The sequence below is a fragment of the Cygnus olor genome, chromosome 3 (genome assembly GCF_009769625.2).
Source record: "Cygnus olor isolate bCygOlo1 chromosome 3, bCygOlo1.pri.v2, whole genome shotgun sequence".
Lineage (NCBI taxonomy): Eukaryota > Metazoa > Chordata > Aves > Anseriformes > Anatidae > Cygnus > Cygnus olor.
The window spans coordinates 3,857,302-3,868,525 of NC_049171.1; the positions used below are offsets into that span (position 1 = coordinate 3,857,302).

Sequence of the window (11,224 nt, forward strand, 5' to 3'; positions counted from 1 at the left end):
CCGCAGCCCCCGCCCTCAGCCCAAAGCGCGCCCCCGCCCGCCCCCCTGCTCGCCGCCGATTGGCTGGCGCTTTGGCGCGTCATCTCCCGCGCCCTCCCTCTGCGCTCCCATTGGCTGGCGCCCGGCGGCTGGCGGGAAACCTCCCGGGTTTGGCGCCAAGAGGGGAGCGCGGCGGCTGTGCTGCGCTTTGGGGCCGGGCCGGGTCCTAGCCGGTGCCCCCCGCTTTTTACCGATTTCTCCCCATTTTTTACCGGTTCCCCCGGCTTCTTCTTCCCCTTGCAACACCGGAGGCGGGGGCTCCGGCGCCCGTCCGGCCTTCCCCAGCAGCAGCAGCAGCATGGCGGCGCCGGCGGGAGGGCTGGAGGACGCGGAGCTGCGGGAGGCGCAGCGCGATTACCTCGATTTTTTGGACGATGAGGTGAGGAGCGGGGTGCTTTGGGATGGGGGGGGAAGGGGTGGTGCACCCCTTCGTCCCGGTGGTGGGGATTACCCCCTTCCTCTCCTTCCCCCCCCCCCCCCCCCATCCCCCCGCATCTTCTGCTCAGCACAGCTGATGCAAACCTGTATTTTGGGGGGTTTTGGTGTTTTTTTTTTTGTTTTTTTTTTTTTTTTGTTTTTTTTTTCTCCCGCAGGAAGATCAAGGGGTTTACCACGGCAAGGTGCGCGACATGATCAGCGACAACCAGTACCGCCTCCTGGTCAGCATCAACGACCTGCGGCGGAAGAACGAGAAGAGAGCCAGCCGGTGCGTGGGGCCGGGCGCACCGCCGCTTTGCGGGTCCCTGAGGTTTGGCCAAGAAGGGCCAGACCCCGTCCTGTGCTCCACGGGCAGCTGGGGGCCCCTGGAAATTTGGAAGGGCCTTCTCCTTCCCCGTCGCATCTATCCCTTCCAAGCTTGCTGCTTATTCATTTGGCAGAAAGACTCTGAGTGTTTGCAGTGAGCAGCAGTTGCTTGCATGATGCAAATCGTCCTGTTTCTACAACTTTGGGGTGTTCTTGAGTGAGCTTGCAGGTCTGTTTAAGTACACGTGAAGTCTTTCGGATACGACTGATACTTCTTCAGAAGCCTTTCAGATAGGACTGATTCATTTTCAGCTCCTGGCTGTTGGTGACTAGGAACTCAGATTATTTTTGCCTCACGTTCTCGGTAAACTTTGAGTGCATTGAGGCACCTGGAAGAGCTTTGAGTGCTTTGCCAGAGCTGCTTGTGGAGGAGGGCAGAAAGGGGCTGCCAGCGTACCTGCAGCTCCCGGTCATCCCCTCCCTCTGTTGCAGGCTTTTGAACAACGCCTTTGAGGAGCTCGTCGCCTTCCAGCGTGCTCTGAAGGATTTCGTGGCCTCCGTCGACGCCACCTATGCCAAGCAGTACGAGGACTTCTACATCGGGCTGGAGGGCAGCTTCGGCTCCAAGCACGTCTCGCCGCGGACGCTGACCGCCTGCTTCCTGAGCTGCATTGTCTGCGTGGAGGGCATCGTGACGAAATGTGAGCCCGGGGACTTGTCCGGGTGCACGTGGTGTAGCTGTGCAGGCTGAGGAGGTCAAGGTGTTTGCTGTGGAGGGGCTTGGAGGGGTTCTACCACCAGGTTTGGAAGGGTTGTCCATGGGGAATCCACCAGTGGTGGACAACCTGAGCGAGGGGGACAGGGAACTTGCGGAAGATCTGGATGTTGGGGTGGTCTTTGTGGAAGGAATTCGGCAAATCCTGTCACAAAACAGACCCTGGTTGCCGGAGGTCGTGTCCCACGTGGTGGCAACCCTGTTGGGCATTGCCTGCTGACAACCAGGTGGATTGGGATTTTCCTGCCCCCAACTCTTCTTCCTTCCCAACCCAGGCTCTCTGGTCCGTCCCAAGGTCGTCCGCAGCGTCCACTATTGCCCCGCGACCAAGAAGACCATCGAGCGCCGGTACACGGACCTGACGTCCCTGGATGCTTTCCCGTCCAGCTCTGTCTACCCTACAAAGGTGAGGTGGCCTCGTGGGAGGTGTCAGCAGGTTCCTCTGGGGAGAACATTCCTGCTCTGAGCCGAGGGTCTCAGATGCCTTTGGGCTTCCTCATCTAACGTGGCCTTGGGGTACAGAGAGGACACATCACATGTGAAGTGTGGTGGTGTGGGAAAACTGCTAGGAACAGATGACGAAGGTTTTTGCTGGTCACCAGACTCACTCGCAAATGCCAATTATGATCTTAGTTCTGCTGTAGGATGCTCAGCTGGCTTCTCGGTGGGACGTCAGCCAGTTTTGTGCCTTCTGGGACCTGCGAGCATGTCTGTGCTGCCCCGGAGAGGGTACACGGACCCTCGGGCAGAGGGGGAGTGGAGGAAGGAAAAGGATGACCTGAGTATTGTCCGCATTGCCCACGCCTTCTGCATGGGTGATGTGTTACCACCACCTGCACTAGGGACAGGGTTTGGAGGGACTTTTAATGGACCAGCAGTGCTGGCAGCGTTAGATCGGGGGAGCTGGTGAACCCCGGGCTCTGGCAGGCCTGGTAAAGCAGCCCCTTGCAGTGGTCTTCTGTGTGCTGGGTGATGCAGTCCCTTTTCCCTGTGCTCCCAAAAAACCGTTGCTAACCTTTTTACTTCCTCCTTAAGGATGAAGAGAACAACCCCCTGGAGACGGAGTTTGGCCTCTCGGTCTACAAGGACCACCAGACCATCACCATCCAGGAGATGCCTGAGAAGGCACCAGCCGGGCAGCTGCCGCGCTCGGTGGACGTCATTCTGGACGACGACCTGGTGGACAAGGTGAAGCCTGGGGACCGCATCCAGGTGGTCGGCACGTACCGCTGCCTGCCGGGAAAGAAAGGTGGTTACACCTCGGGGACGTTCAGGTGAGCATCCCTTCTTAGTAGGGTCGCGCCTCTGGAGGAGGAGATACGGGGCAGGCAGGTTGCCACCACAGAGCCGGGTGAAATGTTGGTTGAAATCACTTGGAAATGGTTTGCTCCTTAGGGTCAGTGTTGAGTTTTGAGCTCCAGCTGCCCACAGGGTGGGCTGGGTTTTCTTAAAGATGCTCCACGGATGGAGCAGTGCAGTCAGACAGAGGGATTACGGCTCTTGGAGCTTCCCATCCCTCTCCGTGACTTCCTAGAGCCAAAGATGATCCCCCGGAAGTTTCTGCTTTGTTGTTGCTGTGGCCCCCATGGGCTCGGTGAGGTTTGCAGGTGTGTGATCAGGGCTGTGTCACTTTCCCAGGACTATCCTCATTGCCTGCCACGTGAAGCAGATGAGCAAAGACGCTCGGCCTCTCTACTCCGCTACTGATGTGGCCAAGATCAAGAGGTTCAGCAAGAATCGATCCAAGGTATTTATTTGTCTTATTTCAGAGCCTGCCTTCTAGGATTTTCCACTGGCTTTCTTTGCGTTTCTGCTTAGACTTTTGCCAACTCCTGTTAGATTTTTGTTGCTGCTTCCATTGTGGTAGCAGAGCTTGCTGGCAGCTCTGCTGTGCATAGCTGTCGAGATGGAGATCCGGCGGTGTTGTGTGCGCCCTGACTCTGCTAGCTGGCTGCCAGAAAAGTTCCCCGGCAGAAGAATTCCGTCTTCCCTCGTTAAACCCAAGAACGGAATGAGATGACAGCATGGGTATCTGAAAGGAAACGCAGCAAAATTCCAGTCCGTGGGCTAAGGAGGGAATGGGGGTCAGCCCCAGCCTGGTCCTCTGTTCAGCTCTTTGCTTTATAGTGTGGAAAGGATAAAACCTTATTCTTATGGGGTTTGCTGCTTCTGGTGCTTGCTGGATGGTCTAGGGCTTCAGAGCTGCATTGATAAGCATAATTTAACAGAATAATGTTGGAATATTCTTCCAGTGTGGCTCTGTGACAGGAATAATATCTTTTTCTGTGCTGAAATGCACTTGTGAAGAATTGCTCTTATTGTTCTTATTTTGCTCTTACTGTTCTTATTTGCTACAGTCTGTCTTACGGGCTGTGCTTTACCCCTTCTGCTTTAGGATATCTTTGACCAGCTGGCGAGGTCCCTGGCGCCCAGCATCCATGGGCACGAGTTCATCAAGAAAGCCATCCTCTGCATGCTGCTGGGAGGGGTGGAGAAAATCCTGGAGAACGGGAGCCGCATCCGAGGAGACATCAACATCTTGCTGATAGGTCTGGCTGGGCAGAGGAGAGGCTGAGGTTGGTTTCATGGCATCGAGATGGTGGTTATTAGCAAATCTTCTTCTCCGTTTCAGGAGACCCTTCTGTCGCCAAGTCTCAGCTGCTGCGCTACGTGCTGAGCACCGCGCCCCGCGCCATTGCCACCACCGGCAGGGGCTCCTCCGGCGTTGGCCTGACTGCTGCCATCACCACCGACCAAGAAACCGGTAAGGAGTGGGCTGGTTCCCAGTGGGAACTGGTGGCAGGATGCTGGTTAAAACCCGGGAGGGATTCTACAAGGTCCAGGCCTGCTGTTTCACAGAATCGCAGAATCACCTAGGTTGGAAGAGACCTCCAAGATCACCCAGTCCAACCTCTGACCTAACACTAACCAGCCCTCCACTAAGCCATATCACTGAGCTCTACATCTAAACGGCTTTTCAAGACCTCCAGGGGTGGTGACTCAACCACTTCCCTGGGCAGCCCATTCCAATGCCTAACAACCCTTTCTGTAAAGAAGTTCTTCCTAATATCCAACCTAAACCTCCCCTGGCGCAGCTTTAGCCCATTCCCCCTCGTCCTGTCACCAGGCGCGTGGGAGAACAGACCAACCCCCACCTCGCTACAGCCTCCTTTAAGGTACCTATAGAGAGCGAGAAGGTCGCCCCTGAGCCTCCTCTTCTCCAGGCTGAACAATCCCAGCTCCCTCAGCTGCTCCTCGTAAGACTTGTCCTCTCTGCGGTGGCATTTGCAGGACCTGCTTTGTCTGGATGATTGAGGGCAAGGATAATGGTGTTTTTAGGGGTGTCTTCTCCACTGATAGGTGGTGGTCTCCTGTTCTACCAGGTGTACCCCCTGCGGGGCCTGGCTGACAGCCAGGAGCCTGGGGCTTTTCTTCTTCCTTGGGGGCTTGCTTCTCATCCGCGGCGTCCTGACCCCTTTTTTCTCCCCCCACCCCAAGGTGAGCGGCGCCTGGAAGCGGGGGCCATGGTGCTGGCAGACCGGGGCGTGGTGTGCATCGACGAGTTCGACAAGATGTCCGACATCGACCGCACGGCCATACACGAGGTGATGGAGCAGGGCCGCGTCACCATCGCCAAGGCCGGCATGCACGCTCGCCTCAACTCCCGCTGCAGCGTCCTGGCGGCGGCCAACCCCGTCTACGGCCGGGTGAGTGCTGGGCCCCCGCCGTGGGGAAGGCTGCTGGGGGCCCTCTTTGTGGAAGAGGCAGCTGGCGAAACCCCAAAGGTCCCCCAGGACCGGTGTTGTGGTTCTGAGTGGGACTGGGATGCTTGGGGCAGAGAACTTGTTTGCTTGGATCTCCTGGGGCTCGTGGGGTTTCTCGCCCCAGCTCAGTGCTGCCTCGGTGTCATGTGTCACCTCCAGGCTTGGTGTTTGACCTAGGATCACAAAAAATAGGGGATTTCCTTGCAAGTGAGAGCTACGCCCATCTTCCTGGATGGGGAAAAGCGGCCTTAGTGCTGCAGCAGGCTGGGGTTAGCATGATATCTTCAGTGTTCAACTGTCTGGGTTGTGGGAGTCTTGCGGATCTCCTTATTTCACCTCCTTACTTCAACCTCCTGCAGTACGACCAGTACAAGACGCCCATGGAGAACATCGGCCTGCAGGACTCCTTGCTCTCCCGCTTCGACCTGCTCTTCATCATGCTGGACCAGATGGACCCCGAGCAGGACAGGGAGATCTCGGACCACGTCCTGCGGATGCACCGCTACCGCAACCCCAACGAGCAGGACGGGGACGGTGAGTTACCCTTGGTGTCTGCGAGCCCAGGAGTTAGGGGGTTTCTCTGCCTGTGGTTGCTTCTCTCTTGCTTGGGGCAAGAAGAGACCAGACCCTTGTTCTGAGTGGGCTGTTGGTCATTTCTTTGCTGCGACCTTGAGGTAAAGAATGTCCATCGTTCCTCTAGCTGGTGCCCATCTCTGTCCTGGGCGGCGTGGCTCAGGTGACGGGGGAGCAGAGAGTTGGAGTCCTTGTGTTGAGGCACAACCCAAGCTTCTCTGGGTGGGAGCACCAGAAGAGCTGTTGGGTTGAGTCTGTCTTGAGAGGGAGATCAGAAGAGCAGCACCACGTTGCTGGAAGTCCTCGGCGAACTTTTCTTCCCCAGGCTCGTAGCTGTCCTTTCTGCGTTGTCACCTGTTGGCAGCTCTTTGGGTTCGGTGTCTGTGGTTTTGCTGAGTGCTACTAGTTAGGTGGCTTCTGGCTACGGGAAGCTAAAACTCTGGTTTTGGGAACCCTCCCCTCTCCAGCCATGCCCCTGGGCAGCGCCGTGGAGATCCTGGCTACGGATGACCCCGACTTCGCGCAGGAGGAGGAACAGGAGCTCCAAGTGTACGAGAAGCACGATGACCTCCTGCATGGCCCCAATCGCCGCAAGTGAGTCCCTGTCCCGTGCCCCCGTGGCTCTCTGGGGGTGACAAGTTGATGCCAAAACGCTATGGGTTTGGCTGGAGCAATCAGCTGGTGGCTTACTGCTGGGGACAGGGGTGCTGGAGGTGGTCCGCAGCAAGGCGTGGGGTCGGAATGATGGTGAGGCAGGTGATGGGGAACATCTGGAGCTGAATTTTCCACACGCCTGGATGCCCACGAAGGGCAGTGCCCTCCTTGGGGTGCAGCCTTGCTTCTGCACGCGCTCTTTGCTCGTCCCCTCTGCTCCCCTGAAGAACATGGGTGTGTGTGTGTGTCCCCCGCAGGGAGAAGATCGTCAGCATGGAGTTCATGAGGAAGTACATCCACGTCGCCAAGATGATTAAGCCCGTCTTGACCCAGGAGTCGGCGAACTACATAGCGGAGGAGTACTCCCGCCTGCGCAGCCAGAACCAGATGGGCTCGGACATCGCCAGGGTGAGCTCCTCCTACTCGTGCCAGGAGGAGGGAAACCTCTCCCCTTACGGGTGTTTTCCACCTCGAACCACGGAGTGGTTGAGGTTGGAAGGGGCTGGTGAAGGTCATCTGGATGCGACCATTTTGGGGTCGTAAAAGGGGTGAACCAGATGCTGCGTTAGGGGGTCACGGCCTCATGGGCTCTGCTGTCTCACCACCGCCTCTTTTTTCACCCCAGACCTCCCCGGTCACGGCCCGTACCTTGGAGACCCTGATCCGCCTCTCCACGGCCCACGCCAAGGCCAGGATGAACAAGACGGTCGATCTGCAGGACGCAGAGGCGGCTCTGGAGCTGGTGCAGTTCGCCTACTTCAAAAAGGTGGGGGAAAGCGTCCCTCAGTGGCTGTGGGATCCCGCAGGGGTCATTAGAAGGGGCAGATATGGGCGGTGAACAAGTGCAGGCCGAGCAAATGGGGCTGCTGGTGGGGTCTGGTGTCCTTCTGCCCGGTTGGAAGGGATGCGTCTTGGCATGCACTGCTGAGAGACCCCAAAAATACCTCCAGGAGGCTTTGGCGATGTGGAATAAGGCTTTGTGGGAGGTTGGTGAGCCCCAAAACTCACAGCAGGTCCGTGTGGATGGATGAAGCTCGGGAGGATGGGTCTTGTAGGGGGCAAGTTTGCATTGGGAGCAAACAGGGTGATGCTCTTGGAGAGCAGAGGGATGGGATCCTGCCCACCTTGAAAGGGGGCTGAGTCCTGCCTGTCATCCTTGTGCAGGTGCTGGAGAAAGAGAAGAAGCGCAAAAAACAGGTGGAGGATGACTCGGAGACTGAGAAGGAGGACGAGGAGACACAGCCAAAGGAGGAGGGCAGGAAGCAAAGGTAGTTACGGCAGGCCTTGGGGAAATACTCCACGTTTTGTTAAACCCAGCAGATCGTTTGGCCCAAACTTGTAATAGGGGAACCACGGGCGACAGCCCTAAAACTCAACATTTGTGACTAGGGGGTGGTGGATGAGCCCTGGGCTTACCCGCAGGCCACAACTACCCCGTGTGGTCCTGCAAGAGCTCTGGGGGGGGTCTCCTGAGCTGCGTGCTTGGGCTGGATCGCGGGTGACATCCTCTTCCCCCACCCAGGAGGAAGAAGGCACGCACGGAGGGCCAGGAAGAGTCCTATGACCCCTATGACTTCAGCGACGCTGAGCAGGAGATGCCGGAGGGTGAGTCAGTGGGGTTTCGTTGGCATGTGGTATCTCCTGGGAGTTTGGGTTCACCCACCCCATCCGAAGAGGCTGAGCACGGCCTGGTTTGGTTGCTGCAGCTCGTGCTTTGGTTCTCTGGTTGTCTGGGCACCGGGCAGGCTGAAGATAACTCTTCTTCCTCCTCCAGTCCAGGCACATACACCCAAGACGCCCGAAGCCTCGGCTTCTGGCGAAGCGAAGAAGCCAGAGCTGGCTGATCCGAGGTGAGTGGGGGCTGGAGAAGCAGCAGGAGGAGGTGTTTGTCCTGCCTGGGCCATGGGGGGATGAGCTGGTTGGGCCTTCCCTGCTTTGATACCCATAGAGCTCAGGTGTGGGAGGGTTTTTTTCCTGCAGAAAGCCGTGAGCGTGTTGTTGGGTTGCATGGTGGCGTCTTCCCAGCTGTGTGAGCCAAGCCGGGGCAGCCCGAGTTAGATTTGGAGAGGGGATTTCTGCTCAATACCTCCCGAGGTGCTGGTAATTGCAGCTCTCAACACCTTAAGGCTGCTGCCTTTTGTTTGGGATGCGAGCAGAGTCAGCTCCCTTCTTACCTGCAGTCACGAGGCTGCTGCTTAGACTCTGATGCTGCTTGGAGCTGAGCTGGTGGGTCCAAACTCTTGTCCAAAACGTTGGTTTGTATCCCGGAGAGCTGGATTTCAGCCAGAGGACTTGCACCCCAGCTGGTCTAAAGGGTGCTCTGAATGATAACACCGTGCCTCAAGTCAGACGCTGGAGCTGGATGTGGACGACTGGGTGCAGAGAGGGAGCAGGAGGGAGGCAGGGCTGGGTTAGCCCCAGGCCTGGAGCTGGTATCCATGGGCTGGAGATGTGCGGGGTGGGTGCAGCAGCTCTAGGGGCATACCCAGGTCTCTGGAGCAGACCTCTGGTGGGTGTTCCCAGCTCTAGCTTTGGTTTTCCTACTGGGTGATCTTCTGGGATGGTCGAGGGCTGCGATATCCGTGGCTGGGAAGGGAGAGGAAGGGCCTGTGTTTGGTCTCTGATGGGGATTACCTCTCACCTAGGTTGAAAGCATTCAAGGCTGCGCTCCTGGAGGTCTTCAAAGCTTCCCATGCCCAGTCCGTGGGCCTGAAGAGCGTGATGGAGTCCATCAACCGCGACAACCCCGAGCCCTTCTCGCTGCCTGAAGTGAAACTGGCGTTGGCCCACATGCAAGACGACAACCAGATCATGGTGTCCGATGACATTATCTTCTTAATTTGAGCCTCTGGGTGGAAGAACCCGACTTCTCACGGACTTTTAGCCTGAAGACTCTTCGTATTGACCTTCATCTCTCTCCTGAATGCTTCATTTGGCTGAGCTGAACTTTGGGGAGCTTGAGCCTGTGCACTTTAGTTGTTCCTCGCTGTGCGTTGCTGGCACCAAAGAAGCCAGGAAATCTGAAAGCTCTCTGACATGCCACCTCTGAGCTGCTGGAGTATTTGGAAAGAGGTTTGGTTTGGCAAGTAGCCAAAAGGAAGAACTTATGTGCACATTACTGATGGTTTTAAAGTGTTTTTAGATTTGGTCTTGGTTATGCAAGCTGGGGAGCTCAGGCTGATTTTACTCAAGGACAGTTTGGTTTGGTGCAGGGCTCCCATGGGCTTTTGCCCATGTAAATCATCCTTTTTTATATTTTTACTCTACCATGGACTTCCCAGACCGGAAGGAGCCTTTTTACCTCCTTTTTTTTTTTTATCATTTAATTAAAAAAAAGTTCCCACCCCCCCCCCTCAGTGTAACGTGCAAGCTCCCCAGTTGGTGGTAATGGTTTCAGCCTTTGAATAAAAAAAAAAAATTGGGTTTAGGAATCCAACATACAATAGCAGTGGTGGTAAGAAGCAGTATGGAAACTCACTATTAATAGTGAAGCTTTTTTCCCCCGCTTTTTTCACCCCTTTATTTCCCCAATTACGTAGCTTAGATCTGCTTCTCTCCCAAGCACAGACACCTCATGCCTGTCCTGTTGGCAGCGAGTAGCCTTGTGGAAGACAATTTCTGGCCATGCAGGAGCAAGTACACCCTGATCTGCTCCACTGCCTGGGGGTCAGCTCCATTGCTGGATTCTGCAGCCCTGCTGGGATTTTTAGCCCGGAATTGATGGGAAGGACCTGGGATGCTCTGAGCTGTCCAGCTGTGCCCCCACTGCATATGGATTAGGTCTCCAGCCCTTCTCTAGTCTGGGGTGGCTCCTGTATGAATATAAAATAGGAGGAAACCTGTACCTAAGAAAGGTCAGGGTTTTAAAAAGCACTTCTGGGGCCTAGGATCCTACATCCCCTGTATGTTGCCCAGGCTGTGTTGCTGCAACCCTTCCCGAGTCCCGTGGAAGAGAACCACAAGCTACTCAACCATGAAAGCCTTCCCTCACCCTTGGGCAATTTGTTTGTTTCATTTTCTGGGAATGTCTAGGTGACTAATTCCTGGAGATGGGATATTTCTAGAAACCAGCATGCTTTCATGGCCAGGGCTGGCTTTCAAGAAAAGCTGAACACGTGGTCAAACCTGTTTCTGTCGTCAGAGCTGTTGAAGGTTTGGGATTTTAATTTTTTTTTTTAACTTTGTCTTGGTGAATTTGATGTTAAGTTCTGGAGAAGGCCCTGAGCGCCATAGGCTTCTCCTGGTGTCTTTGCCCTTCTCAGGGCATCTGCGTGGTTAATGTGCCTTCATTTCTGTGTCAGTGACACCATAAATATCACCTTGAATAATAAAATGCATCTAGATACCATTTCTCACGTGATTTGCCATAAAAAGTCTTCAGGCTGCTGCCTGACTCTGGGTTCGGGGATGGGTTGGGGCACATTGCCCCACCACCCTGCCTCTGCAGGGACCTTGGTGGATCAGGACCTTGCAGAGCTGTCCTGGGGGTGGGTGGCTGATGAATGCAGACCCCCTCTTGCCCCTTAAACCAGGGCATTTGGCTCCTGCATGGCCAAGGCCATGCTGGCTCCATGTTGCAATTCCCTGGCCAGGAGCAATGCAGCAAATGTACCCAGACACCTTTTGCTGGAGGTAGATCTGGTTTTCTTACCGACTTGTGCATGAATGAGGATGT

General features: G+C 55.9%; 1 protein-coding gene across 2 annotated transcripts; it reads left to right on the forward strand.

The window, feature by feature from the left end:
* Positions 1–106: 106 nt before the first annotated feature.
* On the forward strand, positions 107–10,897 carry MCM3 (minichromosome maintenance complex component 3). 2 transcript variants are annotated; one of them, XR_005818969.1, is made up of 18 exons: positions 144–418; positions 633–745; positions 1,276–1,484; positions 1,834–1,964; positions 2,594–2,832; positions 3,197–3,305; positions 3,954–4,107; positions 4,191–4,322; positions 5,057–5,265; positions 5,682–5,856; positions 6,363–6,489; positions 6,807–6,957; positions 7,175–7,315; positions 7,714–7,817; positions 8,072–8,154; positions 8,324–8,399; positions 9,195–9,885; positions 10,042–10,053. XR_005818969.1 is itself a non-coding variant. In XM_040553865.1 (17 exons), exons 1-17 carry the CDS (start codon positions 338–340, stop codon positions 9,391–9,393), a joined length of 2,433 nt encoding a protein of 810 aa, XP_040409799.1. In that variant the 5' UTR covers positions 107–337; the 3' UTR covers positions 9,394–10,897. The 2 variants fall into 2 exon arrangements, 1 of the variants encoding a protein (XP_040409799.1); XM_040553865.1 differs by having other exon boundaries at positions 107–418; positions 9,195–10,897.
* The last annotated feature ends 327 nt before the right edge of the window (positions 10,898–11,224 follow it).